Source organism: Diadema setosum, chromosome 1 (assembly GCF_964275005.1).
Source record: "Diadema setosum chromosome 1, eeDiaSeto1, whole genome shotgun sequence".
In the NCBI taxonomy this organism is placed as follows: Eukaryota; Metazoa; Echinodermata; class Echinoidea; order Diadematoida; family Diadematidae; genus Diadema; species Diadema setosum.
In genome coordinates, this window is record NC_092685.1 from 38,852,875 (window position 1) to 38,874,144 (window position 21,270).

General features: G+C 38.9%; 1 protein-coding gene across 1 annotated transcript in view; it reads left to right on the forward strand.

Annotated features, from left to right (window-relative positions):
* Nucleotides 1–8,493, forward strand: part of LOC140230290 (sodium/potassium/calcium exchanger 3-like) — a 135,347-nt gene extending 126,854 nt beyond the window's left edge. Inside the window, exons 11-17 of the mRNA XM_072310458.1 lie at nucleotides 3,615–3,711; nucleotides 4,215–4,339; nucleotides 4,924–5,018; nucleotides 5,411–5,692; nucleotides 6,637–6,749; nucleotides 7,533–7,598; nucleotides 8,336–8,493. Of these exons, the coding sequence (XP_072166559.1) occupies nucleotides 3,615–3,711; nucleotides 4,215–4,339; nucleotides 4,924–5,018; nucleotides 5,411–5,692; nucleotides 6,637–6,749; nucleotides 7,533–7,598; nucleotides 8,336–8,482 (925 nt within the window). The 3' untranslated portion in view covers nucleotides 8,483–8,493. The remainder of the gene's footprint in view (nucleotides 1–3,614; nucleotides 3,712–4,214; nucleotides 4,340–4,923; nucleotides 5,019–5,410; nucleotides 5,693–6,636; nucleotides 6,750–7,532; nucleotides 7,599–8,335) is intronic.
* Nucleotides 8,494–21,270: the final 12,777 nt, after the last annotated feature.

Here is a 21,270-nt window from a genome sequence, read left to right on the forward strand (position 1 = left end):
GGTCATGAGGTCAAAGGTCAAAGGTCAAAAGTTCAGGGTCAAATACATAAAATTTCACTATTTCCGCCATATCTATTGAATGCCTGAAGATATTTTCTTGAAACTTAGTGTATACATGTATTACCCAATTAAAGACCTAATAAAATGCTTGCAAAATTTTTTAATATGCAAAAGAAATGTAAAATATATGTCATGATTATCAATGTAAATATGTTGTCAGTGTCGTTCCGGTTTTCATCGCTTCTAGAAACTCCCCCAAATATCACATTTTTGGAGGACCCCGTTGCAGCTTTTGCGAAAAAGATAGTCACGTGACCAACACCCCTGAACCGATTGATGACGTATAAGCACGGAGTTGTGCTCAGTTAGCAGACGCCGCTCAGCACAAGCACTCAGATTACTAGCTTGGTACACGCGCGTACACGATAGCTAGCCCGGCCGCCCGGCCAGGCCCGGGCCCAGCGGGATGTGCGCTCCCGGTCGACACACTGACTGTCGACATGTACGCATTACCACGTACATTATCACTAAGTTAGCTTGCACAGATACCTGGTACCTCGAGCATAATGTCTTCCCCTATATGGGTAAACTTCGACATTGATGATGATGATGAAGACTGCAGCTCTGACGATAGCGGAGAGGAAGAGGAGGCACATAAAGTTGAAGGGGAAGATGGGGAGGGAGAGGCAGCCGATGAACCAGAATGTTATCGTGGGGCTGCACCTTACCGATATGAACCAGCTGCATCTCCGGCTCCCCCGCTGCCAGTGCAAGAGCGTATGAACATGGCACCAAGCCCGAGAATAGACCTCACGGAAACGATCGCCTGGGAAATACAGAGTGGTATGTCTGGTATGCCCCCATATAGTTTAACGTTAGAAAGGATACACTGTATTCTACATGACTGACATTGTAAGTTGTAACTGTCTAGTAAGTAGATTAGAAGAACAGGCCCAGCTCGCTCACAAAGTGAGCGGCTACTCCGGCCGCAGCAAGCAAGCGGGAGCGTCCCGGCCGTGGCCTGGCCCGTCGGCCGGCGCTTACAAGTTAAACTACCAGTAGTAGTCTAGTAGTAGATCTAGTAGCAGTCTACTAGTAGTTATAATAGTCTACTAGTAGTAGTAGTCTACTAGTACTACTACTAGTAGTGTACTATTACCACTACGGCACTAGGTCTAGTAGACTAGTAAGTAGTAATAGCAGAATCTTTGGTAGTAGTACAGAGGCTACACTCTAACGATTAACGGTTAGGGGGATATGTTGTTACAGGGTGGGTCGTGGCTAAAAAAAAAAAAAAAAAAAAAAAAAAAAAAAAAAAAAAAAAAGGCCTAACACGTTAACCAGTTTCCCATAGTCAGTTTCTGCAATATGATCAGTAATTTAGATGCGTCATTTTCTAAGAAAAACGATACCAAGAATGATCGTCAATTTTGGTCGAGTAGGCCTAGTTTTTGTTTTATGCAAAAAATCATACTGTGGAAGGAAGCCCAAACGCCGTGACCGATGAATGCCACGGTGGGGCTGGATTCACGAGTAGGTCTAGGCCTATAAAGCAGGCGAGTCGCCGTAGTATTAGTACGGTAAGCACTATTTGGGCACCCGTCCCGCTTCATCATGAATATTCATCAGGCAGTAAGATACTGTACTAGTAAATGGCAGAACGCTGGATACGTGCAAAACGTATTGCCGGGAAATGTAAAAATCTCGAAAAATTGCATCAGCGGGGAATGTTAAAACGTCTCGCCGGGAGATGGAAAAATGTTCAGTTTTGCCGAGAAATGTAAAAACGCTGCCGGGAAATGAAAAAATTATGTATTTCCATGGTATTACGGATACATGTAGATGATGAATATTCATGATGAAGCGGGACGGGTGCCCAGATAGTGCTTACCTATTAACCTATTAGTACAGACACGCAGTGGTGGTGGGGCTATCGTGAATTAGGCCCCACCGCAGTCACACGTGCACCGTACCCGTGCGTTTATAGCAAGCAAGGGTAGGTCCTCCTAGGGTTTAGGGTTAGGTAGGGTTGTATTTATGGTTGAATTGGCCGTTAAATTAGTCGAGCCGAGGGCCATATTATAAAGTCATTTTCGCCGCATTCAAGAGTATTCACTGTGGAAGGCAGCCCCACCGCCGTGCTTACCTACCGAGATGAACGCCACACGGTGGGGCTGAAACAGGCGAGTCGCCGTAGTATTACTATTACTACACGCAGCGGTGGGGCCTATTTCACGAGTTTGCCGAAAATAATGGATATCCAAGCGTACCACAGTTGTAATCTGTATTATTGGCAGTATTAAATCCGATACAGTTCATTAAATATTCTTTTGTCTAAAGGCTTAGCCAATGACAATAGTGAAGCGCAGCACCTGCTATGCTCTCGCTAGCTCGCTCCCCCGCCAGCGCTAGCCAGTGCAGCCGCCGGCCGCGCGCCGGCTGTCGCTAGCGCTGCGCTGCGCTAGCATAGCCTTGCCAGCTCGCTGGCTACGGCTAGACTGGTCGTGAACGACTCCGTTCTTAGACGTCATCACAATTTAGAAGTGATAGTGCGCCGCATGCGGTGAAAGTATAGCAAGTTTTCCAAAACCGAGGAAATTGCATCCATTATGTTAACAAATACAGAACAAAATTCAGAACAGTAAAAAACCCCGCACAACCATAGAATTACTTAGAATTTAACATTTAATATTATTACATCATTGAGAAAAAAATGCCTAAACCATTTTATTAGGTCTTTAAGATTCTCTGGTGAAAGTTTGGGTCATGAGGTCAAAGGTCAAAGGTCAAAAGGTCAAGTAAAAATATTAAGACTTCTTTTTTTTCTCCGTACCTTGGAAAATTGTTCAAGGTATCGTCATGGAACATAGTATATACATGTACTGACTGGAAGTGATTATCTAGAGAATGTAGGGTTCATGGGGTCAAAGGTCAGGGGTCAAAGGTCAAGTGCAAGACTTCAAAATTTTACTATTACCCTCATATTTATGCAATGCCAGCAAGGTTATTTTTTTACACTTGGTGTATGCGTGTGTAACCTAATAGAAATTCTCTGGAAAGTTTTTTTTTTTCTCTTTTTGCCTCATAGGTCAAAAGGTCAAAGATCAAGTGAAAGTGCTGAACTAACTTTTTCCTCCATATCTCGGAAGTGGCTCAAGTTACCTTGAAACTTAGTACATATTATGCATGTTCTACCTGAAAGTAATTATCTTATGAATTTTAGGGTCAAGGGCCAGATGAAAATGGTAACAATTTACTATTCAATTCAGAAATTGCACTTTTTCTCCACACTTGTACCTTGAAAATTACTCAATGCCTAAATGTATGAATGGGTCAAAGTCAAGTTAAAGTCCTTAAATCCCTAGATACATGCTCTCCTATTCATCCAATTAAACCTACATCAAGGAAGGTGAACATTCAACACATTTGTGACAAACTTGTCGTTCCAATATTTTGCCAATTTTGTGAAAATGTAATCACACAGTGTCCACATGTACTATCTAGACCTATTGGGAAAATCATGCATTGTGGCGGAGGCATACCAGTCGCCAAAGCGACATTTCTAGTTTTTTTTTTTTTTTTTTTTTTTTTTTTTTAATTTCTGGAACCCACAGGTTAACATTTTCAGACGCTGGGTTGAGACTGATGCTGACCAAGCAGTTTCCCGCTCGCACAAGACTCAGAACCGCCTGCCGATTGATCATCACGGAGGTAAGAATTCCTACCAACACGTGTAAAGACCTTGATTAAGTTTTAGAATCTGATTAAAAGTGATAAATGTTTATGAGAACAGATGCAGTCCGACGCCGCGAAAAATAACCTTACACTAACGGTGCTTTCGTTTCATTGTCTAGAAAAGTAACTCATTGAAATGAGACTTTAGCAGCCACGAGTCAAAATTTTCAGGTTGCATTTTAAAGGAAAATTCCGTGAGCATATGAGAAAGAATGAGATATGTAAGCAGGTTTGAAGTTTTGTCTTTTTTTTTTTGAGGTTGAAAATATAAACGAAAGTTTTTAAGTCTACCGGCGTAAACAATAAATCTCTGTCCAATCTTATCAAGATGCTGATCATTGGTCGCGATATTTCGCTGTGTCGGTCTACATAAGACATCCCAAATATGTCACAGGAAGAGTGTTTTGAAAACGAATGATTAATTTTCATCATTTGAATATCATTACTATTATTTTTTCCTTTTTAAAAAAAAAATTCAGCAAAGGCAGATGATGGAAAATGAGGCGGCCGAGTTTCCGTCGACGTACGCACACAGACCCAGTCTGGGAGACACGGAGAAGAACGGCAGCGTGCCAAGGAGTGACTCCATTTGTAAGGACGAAAGGTGAGTGGCGCGTTCTCGTCACGTGATGTGAACACGTTGCAAAGGAGATACATTTATCGTAGATCTCAGGGGTTATAACAGCGCACATCTGATGCAATTGAGGACTGGTTGTATAAGAATCTGTTACGTGACGGATGAGGACTATGTGATGAGTGCTTCCCTAGAGTGCAGGTTGAGTGTGGACATCCATCTTGCAGTCGCATCACGAATAGCATTCGGTATAACGACTGCTTGTAGCTGATAGCTCGCCCACTCCCACGTTTTTGGTTTGTTTTGGTTTGGTTATGTTTGTCCACGTCTTAGATAACACCTGTGGGAATAAAAGACATTTACAAAAGTTTTTAATGGTGAACAACAACAATAATGGTAGGGCCTAAGAAGAAGAATAATAATAACAATTGAAATAATGATAGTGATACTAACAGTAGTAATGAAAATTGTTATTATCATTATTGTCATCGTTATCATCATTCTCATCATCATCGATTTCATTGAAATATGTCTATATGTATGTATGTATGTATGTAAGTATATCAGTTTGGTAAATCATTCATAGCGTCTTTCTGTGACTCTTTTACTTTCAGTGTGGATATGTCGGTAGAGAAGGAAGGTACCGAGGATGCCATGAGCGAACAGACCTTCCCCGTTTCGGAAGCAGAGTCACCGCTTGCAATACCAGGTGAGGAATTACTCATTCCCGAAGTGGGTATAGTAGGCCCTAGTCATATTCGATTACTGCTGACATCGTAGAGCCGAAATGTATCGAGAAGTGTCGAAGCACTTTGCAAAGTCGCCCGAAGTCCGGCGAAGTGCTCCTTCTTGCTTTTTGGAGTATGATTGAATTTTGTTGAATGGTTGCATGATGAGAGGCTTACTGCTTATACTGAAGAGACTTCTTTAGTGGAAGCTGTAGAAATAAAATCCGTGTTTACTTTGTTGTGCGCATTGTGAACACAATCTAATGATTTTTTTTTTTTCAAGACCAGAACCTCAAACATTCTGTCATCATCACTTTGGCAATATGCCAGCACCCTCTCATCTTCTGTTTCTGTCCTCTACCTCCTCTTACAGACGGCAAACTGAACATTTTCAAGTGGCTGATGACTCTGCCCATCAGCGTTCTCCTCTTCTTCACTGTGCCGGACTGCCGGCGGAAGCGCTTCGACCGGTGGTACATGGTCACTTTCTTCATGTCAGTGGCCTGGATCGCCATCTTCTCATACGTCATGGTGTGGATGGTGGCATACATCGGCTACACCCTGCAGATTCCAGACACCATCATGGGCATTACTTTCCTAGCCGCTGGCACCAGCGTTCCGGACGCCATTGCCAGTTTGCTGGTAGCACGGGAAGGTAATAACACCAACAAACAGACCAATCAACCAACCAACCTCACAAACAGCCATCCCTCAAACCAACCAACCGAACAAACAAACATCCCTCAAACCAAACAATCTCACAAACAACCATCCCTACAACCACCAACCAATCAACCAAACAAGAAACCTTTCAACGTACCAACCCATGAACTAGCCGATCTACCAACTAACCTACCTATAATACCAACCGAACAACTAACCAACCATTCAACGTACTAACACACCAACCTATCAGCCAACCAATTAACCAATCAATCGATCAACCATGCAACCAACCAACCGGCCGACCGATCGACCGACCAACCAACTAACCAACCAACCCACCAACATACCCACCAACCCATTAACTAAGATATCAAAAAACAAAACAACACGGAAATATGAAAAATAAGCAATGCAATCCGGCGATCTCGGGTTCGAATCCTGATGAAATGTAATTTTCTGTGCTCAATATTAATTTGTATTCTAAGCATTTTTGGCCAGTTTCCCTTGTTTGAATATTATGAATGTAAAAAAGATGTCATTATGGTAAGATGGTAGTAATATGATGAGGATAATTATTTTAAGGCGGATGTAAGATGATGTTGTACGGTCAGACAAACAAAAGTACATCCAATGTCGCTAAAGTTAGGTTTTCCCAGGTTTTCATTTTATTGCTTTCATATTAAGTGATTTATCGTGCTACGTGAGTTCTTCGTGGATAGTGTTGTGCCTCTGCCTTTATAAGAAAGCTCGTACATTGAAATTCATAGAACTCCACTGGAAAAATAAGAAATGATGTAATAAAACAAAACTTCCAAATTTTCTGAAGAAAAAAAAGATGGCCAGGAGCATTGCACACACAAGATTTACCCCATACTTACAGCTGATAATTTGATTTTTTTAAATGCATGCCGTTGATTCCCTTCTATCTTCAAGGTCTCGGTGATATGGCAGTATCGAACAGTGTCGGTAGTAATGTCTTCGACATCCTGGTGGGCTTAGCGTTACCATGGTTCATGAAGACAACGTGTATTAATTACGGATCAGTGGTGAGTGTACAGTGTACCCCTGTCAGTGAGGAAACTACGGGGTGTGCCCCTCTCCCATACTCCTTTCCTTATCATAAGTGTGGTTGCTGGTCCATTAATGCTTAAAATGTGTCACTCCATGTTGAATAAATTTAATAATTGATCTAACACATGAATGAAAAAGTGAAATCAAATTGGATGGATATTGGAGCGCTTTGAAATGTTTCAGTGAGGGGTGTTTTGATATGATTATTCATATATATTTATGTTTGGGTGTTTTTTGGTTGCTTCATGTGTTTTTCTTTTCTCTATAATGCGTTGTTTTTCTTGTCAGTTCTTTTCTATACCTTTCCCTTCTAGGTGTCTTTTTCTTAAATTGTCTTTTCATGTCTCTTTTCTTTTCTTTTCTTTTTGAGCAATAGGTGAAAATGACTCTTGAGGAAACTTTATCCCGCCCTTAAAAACGTTGATAACCGTTTGATGATCACGTAAGATATGAATATATATTTACGTAGTCACCAAGATTAACGTAGCCCAATGAAGATTGTTTTACCACAATTTTCCTTCACCGTGTAGTTCACCTATGCCTTTCATGGTTTAAATATTTAGCATAGCATAGCGTAAATCAAATGCAAGCTGATTGTGATCATTTTAGTAAACTTTGGCCACACGTAATCAGTTGTTCGTTTACTGAGTTTATCAACAATCACATCGTAACAGCCAATTGATATCTAATAAACGGGTGTAGACATTCCTTTAAGGAGCTACTTGTTACTATATTTAATTTTTTCCACTCCATTTCAGATTCGAATCAACAGTAAAGGTCTCCTGTACTCGGTGCTCCTCCTCTTCGCATCGGTAGCCGCCACGGTATGTTTAAAAAGCAAACTAACATAAAACGCAGAAATTTCGCTGCCTTTCAGGAGAGTAAAGCTGTAAACAACGTATGGTTCCCCTTTCGAATGGGAGGGGATATAAGTGTCTCTTATACTGCTCAATCATAACATAATATTTAATTTTGCTGTCACTATGCTACAAACCAGCCATGTGATATATTTTAACACACAGCGTGGCAGAAAACGAATTTTTGATTTAACAAAATGTTTAGCGTTTCATTATTTGACTCTCCCTGCAGAGGCGTAAAGTAAACGGTTTTACTCAACCAGTCTTTTTCCAAAAGACGAATTTAGTAAACAATCATGCCACACGTTTTCCTTTGGGGAGACCAAGTTGATATCCAGGAATGTTTTACCCAGTACAATGACCAACTTGACGAGATTGCTTAAACTGAATTGTAGATTTTTAGTCAAAATCTTTAAAGTTACTAATGATTTATATATATGTGTATATATATATATATATATATATATATATATATATATATATATATATATTCTTAGTAAGCAGTTGCAAGTCATGACTACTTGAACCTCCAGTTTTGGTTTAACAACAAGAAAATAACAAAATTATGATAGAAAATAAAAAAAAACAGCAAAAGTAACGGTTGTAACGTAATGACATACTGCACAAACGCATAATTTCTATAACCCGTAAGTACTCCTTATAAGCGTTATCTTCTTTCAATAAAACCATTGATTCAATTTCAGATATTGGCTATTCATTTCAACAAGTGGAAGCTAGACAAGCGGCTTGGAGTGTTGCTGGTCCTCTTTTATCTCGTCTTCCTCTCCTTCTCAATCATGGTGGAATTCAATGTATTTGGCTACGTCAACCCGCCAATTTGCGCCCACTAGCGATTACGCTTCTCCCAGCCAACACTGAACGCAATGATTGGGACTGACATATCTCGTTGAGAGAGAAGCCCATTTTTCTTGTTGTGTTTTTGTTTTTTTCATCAAATCTTCTTTTTGTTATACGATAACTGACGTTCTGTTGTCACAACTCAACTCCCGCCAATCCCGTGACTTTTGATGAATGTGTGACGCAGTTTGCGATGAGGAATATTATATTGGACGTGGGAAATGATTACGTCACTATTATAAAAGTGTTGTTTGTATATTATTGAAGAATCGCACAACAAAGTTTCTTAGTGAAAGTCGGAAGGCCGAGAGAGGCAATCAACTGTATGCATGTCTAATTCAGCAATTGAATATGAAAGGAATTGTTCTACGTACGAGTCTGTATCAACGAGACATCCACGGAATATACCAATTATTGATATGTGCACTTCCAACTTTATACTCTATGAATGAAAGACGGCTCAAATTATGAAAGACCAAAAGGACAGAAAATAAGGATGGATAGGAACATGAAGTGCTTAACAAAGAGAAGAAACGCGCTTTTTCTAAAGCTTTACCTTTTTTTTTTTGTCACGAGAGACCAATTCTACCAGTGATCGCGTACTCTGGATTAAATCTTATGATCCTGCTGATATGAGTCGACGATCTCTGCGATATCGACTTCGACAACGCCAGCAGCTCGTTTCACCCGTGAGCAGCCTCCGTATACGTCATAACTTTGGAATGCGAGCTCCAACGCGCATGTGGAGAGGGATCAAAAATTACCCCTGGAACTTCATAAAAGCTTCGTAATTGCATGTTGCATTACAATAAAGTATGCATATGATTTCTGTAATGAGAGATTTGGCCGAAGAAAATAAATGTGATGCTAATTAAAGAACATTTTATTGTTTGCTGTCACTGGTAAAAGTTAATTTTTTTGAGACGGGATCGCCAGAGCTGTCTACAGAATCCAATCGCGAGTTGTTGTTTATTTAAACGTGGAGTGGACTCATCAACACATTGCAATTGCTCATGCGCAGCAGGTGAAGTTAAATAGAGTAATAATTTTGTCCTTTTAGATGATAGTTAAGATTATAGGACCGTTTATATCTAACCCCATAAGTCATACCTTCAAAGTCGAATATTGTTTATCCAAAGTTGTATCCCATTTGCGTGTGCTTTGTTTTCCTTGTTTTATAGGTATATTGAAAGGTTGTGGGATTCCCTTTGCTTGAAGCGAAATTTAGAAAAGTGGACATTCAGAATGAAAAGTTTATAACATAGAAATAAAGGAGGAAGATAACTGAATAATTATATGAGCTTTTGCTTTCCTCCCTGCTCCTGGAACAAAACATAGCGCATGAAGTTTAGTTGAAAGCAATACTTTAACTATCAGTGTGGTAAAATTTTGTCCTTCGTGCAAAGAAGCAATAGGAGATGAGTTTGTTGAAAGTAAAATTCGTGTTCTGCTTCAAATGAATAGGGAAGGTACTATACTGGCTGTTGACAATTCTAAGGTGATTGCAAGTTGTTGTATAATTTCATAATTTGTCATAAATTGTGGTGTGCTCCATGGACAGTGTGTTCGGAATTTTTGTCACGTATTTCAGACGATGGATTTCGGCACCAGAGGGCAAACGGCGATAGGAAAATAGGCGAACTACGTGCTGTGTTCTTGGCATTGAGATTGGTTTTCCGCCCGGACGACTCAACGGACAAGTGCAAGTTGAAATCGCCAAGAGGAATTATCGATTTATTTATTGTTTTTCAAGAGTAGTGATTTTATAGGGTTATACTTTCATATGAATGATTCTGTTGCGCACATCACTTAACTAAATGTCATTTTTATGAAGCATTTGTTGCAATACACAGATGATTATTCGTCTTTAATTCTCTGTCAGTATACTGCAATATGTAAACATTGTTGAAAACTTATAACCGGCTGTAAGTGCACTTGTAAACGTTGATGACGTCTTAAAATGGTTTCACGTGCCTATCACGTGACTTTGAGCGTGATGTGTAGAAAAAAAAACATATGACATGAACCTGACCTCTATTAATACCATTCATCTGCATGACATACATATTTTGCGGGATTAACTTTTAGGGGCTGCGTTTTTCGCGGTGTGGAATATGGAAATAAAAGCTATACCATGCGTGTAATACTGACCTGTCACTCTCTGATAACGAATCCATATCAAGGACCTATGCTGACTAAGATATGAAAGTTGAAGAAGACGCTAATGGTTAGATACTATCACATTGTGAAATCGACGGCGAGCTTTGGACTCTATGCCATAATTATCACTGTGCATTAACTGTACCCTCTGTTACGAAGGTACTGCAAAAAAGCAGTATCCACTAAGAACAACACTTAACAGAGAATTACAGTAGGCACGTCAACAGCTCTCCCATGACGTCATAATACAAAGAAATAAAAGGGTTATACTATGATGATGTCATCACTTCTCATAATATATAGCTTATATAATTTTGACAAGGTCTCATACACTTGTGTTTAGACAATATTCTTACACGCTTGGAATGGTTACAGGAATAGAGACAGTGATAGGGTATATACATCCTTGTTTTTCGAACCCACTTATCAAATAACATGTTTTCAGAGCAGCTTTAACTACTAACCAGAAAATGCTCGATCCATGAAGTATGCAATACTTGCTCCATAACATTGGAGTTGCATTCTCAAAAACAGCACACTCCAAAGGAGTTGAAATTTTGGGACACTGATTGTATTTGTCTTCTGAGACGGTCTTAGATATCTGACAGTTTATATTTTACAGAAAGGTTTGACAAGACTAAAATATTATATGATATATAAACTATGCAGACGTTTGTTACGTAATTAACTCTTTTGGTTGACATATTATACTATTGTGTTTACCCACTTCACATCATGTTAGATACACTGTGAATTTGATTAACAAAACATTTATAAAGTATTACAAATGTAACTATTTCTGGAAGTGTGTAATATAATAGAGTTGAGTGTACAGCCACAAAGTAACTGTTTTACATCAGACAGGACACTTTGACACATTTCAGTGTGGTTTATAATATTTTGTATCGATATTAACCAAACAATGTGAATTCAATTGAAAATGTCTGCAAAATGTAAATTTAGTATACTCAATATCAGGGGACGATTACTTAATGTCGCTTTAAATTGCATCTGGAACTATACAGAAAAAGAATATAATATTGTGTGCAAAAGTATGATTATGATATATCGACGAGTGAAGACGAGTATTTTTGTGTAATCGACGTTGTACATAAACATGTACAAACCGCAAGTGTAGATAAAACTGATGGAAGTCGATTTTCCTACGCTGTGCGTAAGGGGCGCTCGCTGTATGCATATTTTTACATTCTCTGAAGTTCAGCGCCAATAACTTGTATCACGTGAGATTGTGTTATGTCAATATAGAACCAGGTTTCTCCTCTTCCTCCTCCTCGTTCTCTTCTTCCTTCTCTTTTCCTCTCCTCCTCCTCCTTCTTCTTCCTTTATGACTTTCCGAATATGGCCTATCAACTCAGTATATCTTGCCAGTCGCATGTGCATGCATGGTACTCTCCGATTGTGTGTATAAGACAGTCGCACCACCAGCCCCAAATCTGTAGATTTTTATTTTAATTCATAAAGTGAAATTGTGTGTATTAAAGTGAGCATATAGGAGAATAGAGAGGGATGGTTTATCCCTTTACCTCTCCTAATTTCATCCTAAATCAGTAAATTCGTCCTAGCGCTATGCCGTCATCCGTAGGCATTTTGTAATCCTATACAATGAAGCTCTGTTCAGCATTTTCCGTTTCATGAATACGGCTATTAACTAAATGACAGTTTTCGTCAGATGCGCCCAATGACTATAGCATAGGTTGTTTCTGAATGAGAACGTATTATAACCAGCATCACTTTGATAGATTTACAACTTGAAGCGAGCATTTATTATTCATGGTAGACTGGGAGAGAGATATACTAATAAATATTCCCTGCCTTGAATCGATCCAGCTTGCATGGCCATTGCGCTGTTGTCGCCATTGTCGACGCCATTGTACAGCCCGCTACCACTGTTTGTTCTGAAAGTAACAAAGCGATTCGCAGAGATTTCAGTACGCCTACATATCGTGTGATCATCTCACAGTGTGATGTTACAGAGACAGCAAGATTGATATTAAATTTTGTTGCAAATTGTCTAGAAATGGAGTTACACGAAACAATAATTGGCTATTCTGAGTTTTAGGGGTTTAGATCATGTTTGACTGTATAACCGTGGTGTTTTAAGAAACCTTGTCCCACCTATATGCATATCTTTGTCCGCGTTTTGTCTGGATTTCCGAGAAAGGGGGCACAGCAGAATTTTACATGAAGAAACCACGATGACAAGTAAATCTGCCGAAAAAAAACAACAACAATAAACAAACCCACAACCATGCGCGGACTTTTTCAAAGCTCTCAGAGTATGGTCCCATGATTTTTCCTCATGAAAACCAGAAATGTCCAGTCTGCAGATGGGTCCGCCAGAAAAGAAGGCAAAGAAGAGGAGGAGGAGGAGGAGGAGGAGAAGAAGGTGTACTCCACTGATCCTCTCATGATTGTAAGAAATCTAATACGCAGACGATCGATATCCCGCAATGAATCGGTTTGCTTCTATTATCGCGATATAAGCTTTGCTCGATGTTTGAACTCTCGTTGTAGGAACGCTTATTGGAGGGATCATGGGTAGGAGTCTTGAAATCACAGCTTTAATTTGTAATTTGTAATTTGTAATTAAAAACGTATCACACGATATACTTTGAAGTCAAATCATTAGATTCACTCGAAGATAGTAACTGATTCCTTCCCACTTCAACATTCGGACGCAATCTGAATGGTAATGCTGGTACGCACATACTAATCCTGGATGGAATTTCGGAACTTAGAAGAATAGATTAAAAATAGGTTATACTTGCAGAATTGTCTTTGTTTTTAGACCGCAGTCAATACTGAATGAAAAAAAAGGAGGACTGAGCAAATTAATGTGCATTTTGCACCTTTAATGGTTGTATGCAGGAAAAAATGGTCTAAGGTTTGTCAGTAAATTGAAGTGCATCTCGTACATTCGAGTGAAGACAACGTTCTTCCAGTAAAGTTCGAACGCGTTTTCACGCGGGCGTTTCACCATCATGTTTGTTTTTTTCTTGACGATTTTTTTAAATGTGTACAGTATATAGAAGCAAGAATGTATCAATACTATGGTTTAATAGAATATTAACGCAACTCTTTGGCTATAATGTGCTACCACCAACTCTGTATCATTATAGTAGTCTTCCATGTGAAATAGAAGTTCTAGTAAATCTTTATTCTATCGTGCCGTGCAAAATAATACAGTGATTTCGTTTGCTATTGTGCAAGATGAAACACATAGGACTATTCATTGATTTTTTGAGAGAGGTTTATTGATTTCTGATGACTGTAGTTAATAGATCAGGGACAACAAATTTGCTGACTGTACGATCGATGAACATGGAAAATTTACAATAAAGCTGTATAGAAAATAATATGTGTATATATATTATGATAGAGCGTGACGAGTACTAACATATTTATAACTTGTGATAAATGCTAATGGAGATATTTGAATAATCGTGTCGCGTTTATTTATTCCCCCAAATAAAATGATTTTCGTTATCATTCAAACAGTAAAGAAACAAACAGACGTTTTTTAGTTTGGACTTAAAACATACCAAGGTGCCGATTAATTGATAGAGAAAAAAAACACCCAAAACATAAGACCGGAGCAGTAGCGTCAAAGTCATGTTAATGGCTCCGTCACATTTTAATGACTAGAGTCTTGTATACGGGAAAAAAAAAAAAAAACTACGCTGCATGTTACTCATAAAGCGATGGAATATCTTGTGGATCAGCACGACCAACTTTGTTGAAATATCTAATGTCAAAGAAACGTTGATTTCAAAGAGAAATCATGGTGTCAATGGAGTCACTACCCCGGAATATGATTTGGTTCATCATGACGACATTATAATAAGCAATTTTATTATGGTAAAGCAATTTTTGTGCAATGTACAGCCATGAAGCAATGCTTTGAAATGTTCTTGTTGTTATTTACATGCTATACGCAAGGATTATAGATATCGACGTTTTGAAAAAAAAAAGATAATGATCTTGGTAAGAATATGAAATCAAGATCGCTTTCTTATCCAGTGCAATTGATATATAATGATGAGTGGTCATATGGTTTAGAAATGATCATGCTTTCGTAGCCTTCCGAGCAATGGAGTTACACCTGATGGGGCATATTGTATTTATTAGTTTGGATGCTGTTCCATATGCAAAATATAAGTTCACATAATACACACAATTTGATAGGCTACATAGGTCCGATAGCTACCTATAAGTCTTATGTCAAAGGGAAACCAAGTCGCATGAAAAAGAATGGGAAAATCGATCGCGCTGGCATAGCTCAATAAAGAAGACTGTGCTGGCTCACCGGTTCGAATTCCCTGATGTACGGCGAATGCCAAGCATATCTGGGGGTGTTTCACGAAGGTGTTATTAAAAGTCGAACTTAAAATTTAGGATTGACTAAATATTATGGTATGCTGTGTGTGTCTTCAATGTTGCTCAACTTTCTAATAAAAATGAAGATTTGGAGACTTTTTTTTTCATGTATCCATCGATACATGATAAAATAAATAACAATGGAATTATTCTGTAAATATTAATGATAATTTGAAGTGGGTAGTGATTAGGCTAATGAAATTGAACAGGTAAACCAGTGGCATACCATAATTTTTAGTCAATCTTAAATTAAGTTCGACTTCGTGAAACACCCCCTGTAGTATACCAAGCAAAATTCTTCATCTTCATTGACAAATACGGTATTACACTTGAAAGGCGAAAGATCGCATATGGATATACCTACTTACGTTGCATGTGGTGTTTTGGCATAACATATTTTACGACACAGACTAGCATCCACATAACAAGTGTACATAATTGTGTTTGAGGTAATTAAACTGGGTTTTCCAAAGAACCCGCATACTTATGTGTGTATGCTTGTAACAGGGAGGTGGTCCCTACTATTGCTGTGATGGTGTAATCTTGTCCGCGGGATTGTAAACGACTTTGCCCGACGCTTGCCAGTCTTAGCATGAACTCGTGGGGTATCTAATATCATTATTAGATTGAAATACTATGCACGTAATTAATGTTTCTGGACGTCCGATGGTTACCACTTCTTTGATGTGATAATTATGAATACATCATATATGCACATTTTCTACTCCACACTATAGAAGTATAGGTCCGAGTGGGCCAGAAATTTTGCCACATTTCAATTTAAACCTCTTACATTATTAGGCCTGTTTCCACTTCATTTCCCACTTGACGCATAACAACCAGTAATCGCCATGATAGGAGAAAACAGATAAGCCAATCCTCGTGTAATGTTTGTGATAAGTGTGGACATGCGAAACTGTCGTCCGAAAACCTCTAGGTTCTTCACTCTTTTGTATTACATTTACAGCAAGGACCAAGTTGGTAATGGGCCCAATCGTCCAGTGTTTGACCGCATAAACAAATGTAGCATGTACAATTATTTTCCTGGCATGAAGAGAATCCTCGCCCAACATTGGCTTAGAGAGGGAAATGTACTCATGCACCTGGTCGGACCCTGGGGTACCAAAGTGATGATGTCACAATAGCTTTTGTTGGAACCAGGTGCGAGCATGGTTTTTAACAACAATAGTGTTCCCAGCTAAGGCCAGGTGTGGTTGTTTGCAACCGAATTCCTTGGTGATAAACAGCTATGACATCACACTCCGGTCTGTTAATGACTCTTGTTTACCTCATGGCCAAGTGTGTGTATATGATTATATACATAATATACATTTGCACTGTAGACATGGTTTACTTTGCTGAACTATGTGGAGTTTAAGGTAGTGGTGTGTTTTTCCACGTTTCCACTTGTACAAAAATGTTCTTCATTCTCGTGAGAGTCCTTTGTGCTTAAAGGCGATAAAACTTGTATGATATTGATCGTTTCGTTGTCGCGTGTAATCGCGAAGGGTATTCATTTGCAACGCTCAATGACAATCATGTGAAAAAAAAGTTTCATGTGTAGAAATGCAATAGTGGAAAAGAATTATGTGGTACTTGGTTGATGTAATATAATGTAACGAAATTCTGCTCAATCCATCAGGTGATAATCGGTTATGTTCCCTCCAGGCCATGTAGAGTTACGAGAGTACAAATGCTTTTTTACACTCGAAGAAACACATGTTCAACTTTGCACCATTACCAGGGTCACACTGCAGGGAGCACCTTTACGGGTGAAACCTTGCACCTTTTAAGACCAGAAAGGTGCGAAGTTGCACCTTTGATGGTGCTCCCAGCGTGACACTGCTAACTCTATAAAGCCCAAGGGGCGGTGGAGCACATTGTGACCCCTACCCCTTTTTATTTGCCACTCTTATGCCTTTAACCCAATTTCAACCAAATTTGGTGACTTCCTAAAATTGTCTTAAAAATATTGCTGGTTGCCATGGCAACTGTAAACTGACAACCAAGTCAGTCAGATTTTGTGTTTTCTGTTCCAATTTCAGTTAACATTAAAATACTGGATTAAATTTTTTTTTTCTTTTGGGCTGTGACGTGCTGAAGGACCAACATTTGAAGTAATTGTGGCTATGAATGGCCCTGAAATTGTGTTATTTCCTTTATTTCTATATGTGACATAGGAATCAAACAATACACATAATAGAGATAGGCCTAATTAAAAAAACAACAACAGTATTTTCCAAAGATTACCCTTTTATTTTGAGTAATTTTCCCTTTTGAATCTTTCACACAAGTCCTGCCCGTAGTATTACATATGCGTATTTATTCATCATGTTATTAATCTGCAAACTCAAAATTCAAACATTATGGAATTATGAAATGTGATACCTATACATGTACCTCGCACAAACAAAACATCATAGGTCTCATACATTTCTTCATATTTTAACGAATAGCGCCGTATGCGATGACCCTGATAAATAAATCATTTTAACCATAACAAATACTGAAGTTTGACTTGCTTTAGTGGCAAATGAAAATGACTGGTATGAAATAAAAAAGTTCAAATGCAGAGTCATATAGAGTTTCATGTGCTAAAAATGTGACGGTAATAACATCAAAATAATAATGAGGAAGGTACGTGTAAATATAGGGCAACCATATTCCCTCCTTGGGCGTGGAAGGGCCAAAATAACTTGGGCTTTATTGAGTTGGTGTGGTAGAATAGAGGTGCAAAGTTGAACCTATTTTCCTTAGAGTGTACAGCCATTTAGTTCCCATTGCTGGTTCGTAGAGAGAAAAGAGATTGTCTACCACTTAACTTATTGTAGGTGGTATCTATGGCTGAGTATCCGCAGTGTGTATTTATTCAAAGACCCTATATATAGGTAACAGACTATAGGTAACAGACTAATATTCAAAACAGAATATTTCGAACAACTGTTGCATGCTAAGTTGTATTTTTTTTTTCCTTGACGCTCATGTCGTCACATTATTAATATGCACAGGAATCAGGCCTAGCGACGTATACACAATACTTGTTGCCGTCGTAAAAAAGCCCCTGGAATTGACATAATTATAGGGCCTGTACATACAGAGATGGATCCATGTACTGTATGTAACAACTGAAATAAAATCGAATCCTTTCCTATGAGATTGGTGCAAGAACGTCGTATCAGACCTCTCACAAATTTTGTGAAAGCATCCAGACCTATACCAAGGACGACCCACACAGGGACTGTGAAAACAGCTTGCGGAGTGGAGTGTGCGCAATGAATTTATTTATACGAATGATGACTGATGCGTGCTATAACGTCATTTTGCGTTAATTTTGGCACCAGGTACTTTGTGTTTGGAAAGAAACAGATGAGTTGCAAACTTTATCGTCCATATTAATGTCGCGTCCCATACACTTCCTTCTCTGACCAACGTAGTCTGTACAGTGACGCAGCATGCATGACAAACTCTCGCGTGTCACCTTAAATCTCGCATATCAGATGAGTTGCTTTAGGTTTAGTCATAATCCGGTCCAGCAGATTATTCAAGCAATAAGTATGACGTAAGTTGGTATGTGTAGTTTATTTGTAATTGAGAATTTCCAAGTATGTGCTCTAGTTTGTTTATTCAGGAAGTTTAATATGTATATTTTCTGTGGATTATTTTTGTACCATTTTGTGTTTCCTTTCGGTGTCCATGAGCCTTAATTTAGAACGAGATCAGAACTTTGCGAGAAATTGTAAGACGGTTGTTTTCGGAAAACTGCAAATTCGTGGACAAGTCCATGTTATGTGCCGAGAGAATTTGTTTTTGCAAGTGAGTTATTAGACTTCTTGATATGTGGACCCATAAGTATTCTTCAGTTGGGTCCTTTAAGTAACTTGATTTTCATTGTGGTGAGGAATGCTACAAAACGGATGTAGATACATGGTATTACACGTCATTTAAATTCCTACCAAATTTGTACGTTTGTCAGGATGAAACAGGTAATAATATATCCGTTACGTAATCACAATTTGCCGAAAGTAGGGCCTATAGATTGCACATACGATTATCATTTTTGATCGTCATCTCTGCACAATATTAAGACATGCAGTTGATAGGCCTATGTGTTGCTTACATTTCAGAGGGGCCGCAGATGTAACGAGGGGAAAAAAACAACCTAAAATAAAAACAAACGGAAATTTGGAAAGCGTCGATGTGTGTAAGACTTTCCTTGCATTGGTATTGCCCGTCTTGTTGGGACAATGAAAGGAAAAACATCACTTCAGAAATCGTACAAGGTTGTCAGTGTATTCTAATCAACCTTTGCAATCAATCGCAACACTTAATACTCGATTCTGATTGGTCAACTTGACGTTGCCATCAATCACCATGCACCGACTGGTTGTTTGACGGAATCGTCTACTGGAACTGAACCCGTTATCTTATGTATAGCTACCATAATTACGTTCACCGATGAGTAATGCTTGAAGTGTTTGTGCAAACAATCCCCATTGCAGATACAGTTGTATTTGGAAACTTAATATTTTCGTTAGCAGACGGATGATTTTGTACTTCGAGTGTACCGAAAACAACAATATGTTTTGACAAACATTTTTACGCCCGTTGTATTACAGCAGTGTTGATTTTACAATACTTCAATAAATGTTTATGTGATATCTTTGAGAGATGAGCCCATACACGGCGTTTTACTTCGGAATACGTATGCCGGTGTAATGAAATGAGCGACGGTTTAGTGGTGTGTTTGTGTGTGTGTACTGGAGTTGTGCCTTTGCGTGTGTGCATCCGCTCGTACCTATAGGGCGGTTCCGCAGTCCCTGCTTTCAGTGGGTGTGTTTTAGTCTTTTCAAATTAGTCGGGTCTGTATGTGCGAGACACTGACATCAATGGTGTTCACATGCCGCATCAAAAGAGGTACAGGCGTACATTTTGAATTACATTCAAAACACAAAAGCACAGACTACCACCACACTATCACCACCAGCACAAACACTGACACAAACATCACACAGGCAAAAGAATAATGATAAAGATTAAAGAAAAAAAAACCCCACTACCACCACCACACTAAAAATGTCACACTAACGCAAACATCAACATCCAAAATAATTTTAAACCACACCTTCGCCATGCAAACATCAACATCCAAAACAATTTTAACCCTAACTAGGCCGGGGGGGGGGGGGGGCCTCCGAGGCCCCCCCCCCCCCCTCGACGTTCTGCGCGATATATCGCTAACGCGAAAAGCTATCGCCGCGACGTTTCATGACTTGTTTCTTTTGAGTCTCCCGCATCTTTTGACACCAAATTTGCAATGCCCGGTAGCGCGGTTCCGAAGTTGCGCATAAATATGTATATATGTGCGTGTCGGACCAAAAATTGCTCAAAAACGTGAATTCGTGTACAATTTCAATGCAAACTGTGCTTACAGGCAAATTTCATAAAAGTATGATTATTTTGGGGTTTTATTGATTAAAATCAATTAATAACATATTTTCTTGATCGGAAGAGTGTCGCGGACAAGTTTCATCGAAAAAACAATGAAAAACATAAAGTCGAAAAAACAAAGAAATACATAAGAAATTAAAAAAACAATAAAATACTTCAGAAATTTTTTCTGATGGCACAATCTTTTTCTCTTATATTTGCTCAGGACACTAAAAAGAATATTTACACAAAAATGTGCCCATTTTGAGCTTTATTTAGTGATTTATACCAAATTGATTTCATGCATCATTACACATAAATTAGCATAATTTAGCATAAATGATAATTTTTTTAAAATTTAACTTTGTGATACTTTAGATTACATCATAGGCAATGTGTGTGCCAATTTTCGTCGCGATCACACAGTCGACGACCGAGATCTGGAGGGGGGGCCTGGGAGGCCCACCCATTTTGAGCTTTATTTAGTGATTTATACCAAATTGTCTGATTTCATGCATCATTACACATAAATTAGCATAATTTAGCATAAATGATAATTTTTTTAAAATTTAACTTTGTGATACTTTAGATTACATCATAGGCAATGTGTGTGCCAATTTTCGTCGCGATCGCGCGGTCGATGGCCGAGATCTGGAGGGGGGGGGGGGGGGGCCTGGGAGCCCCCCCCCCCCCCGGCTCTATGATCTACCTAAATAGCCCGGCCTAGTTATAGGGTTAAACCACACCTTCGCCATGCAAACACATTTACACATACTGTAACAAACGCCTGCAACAT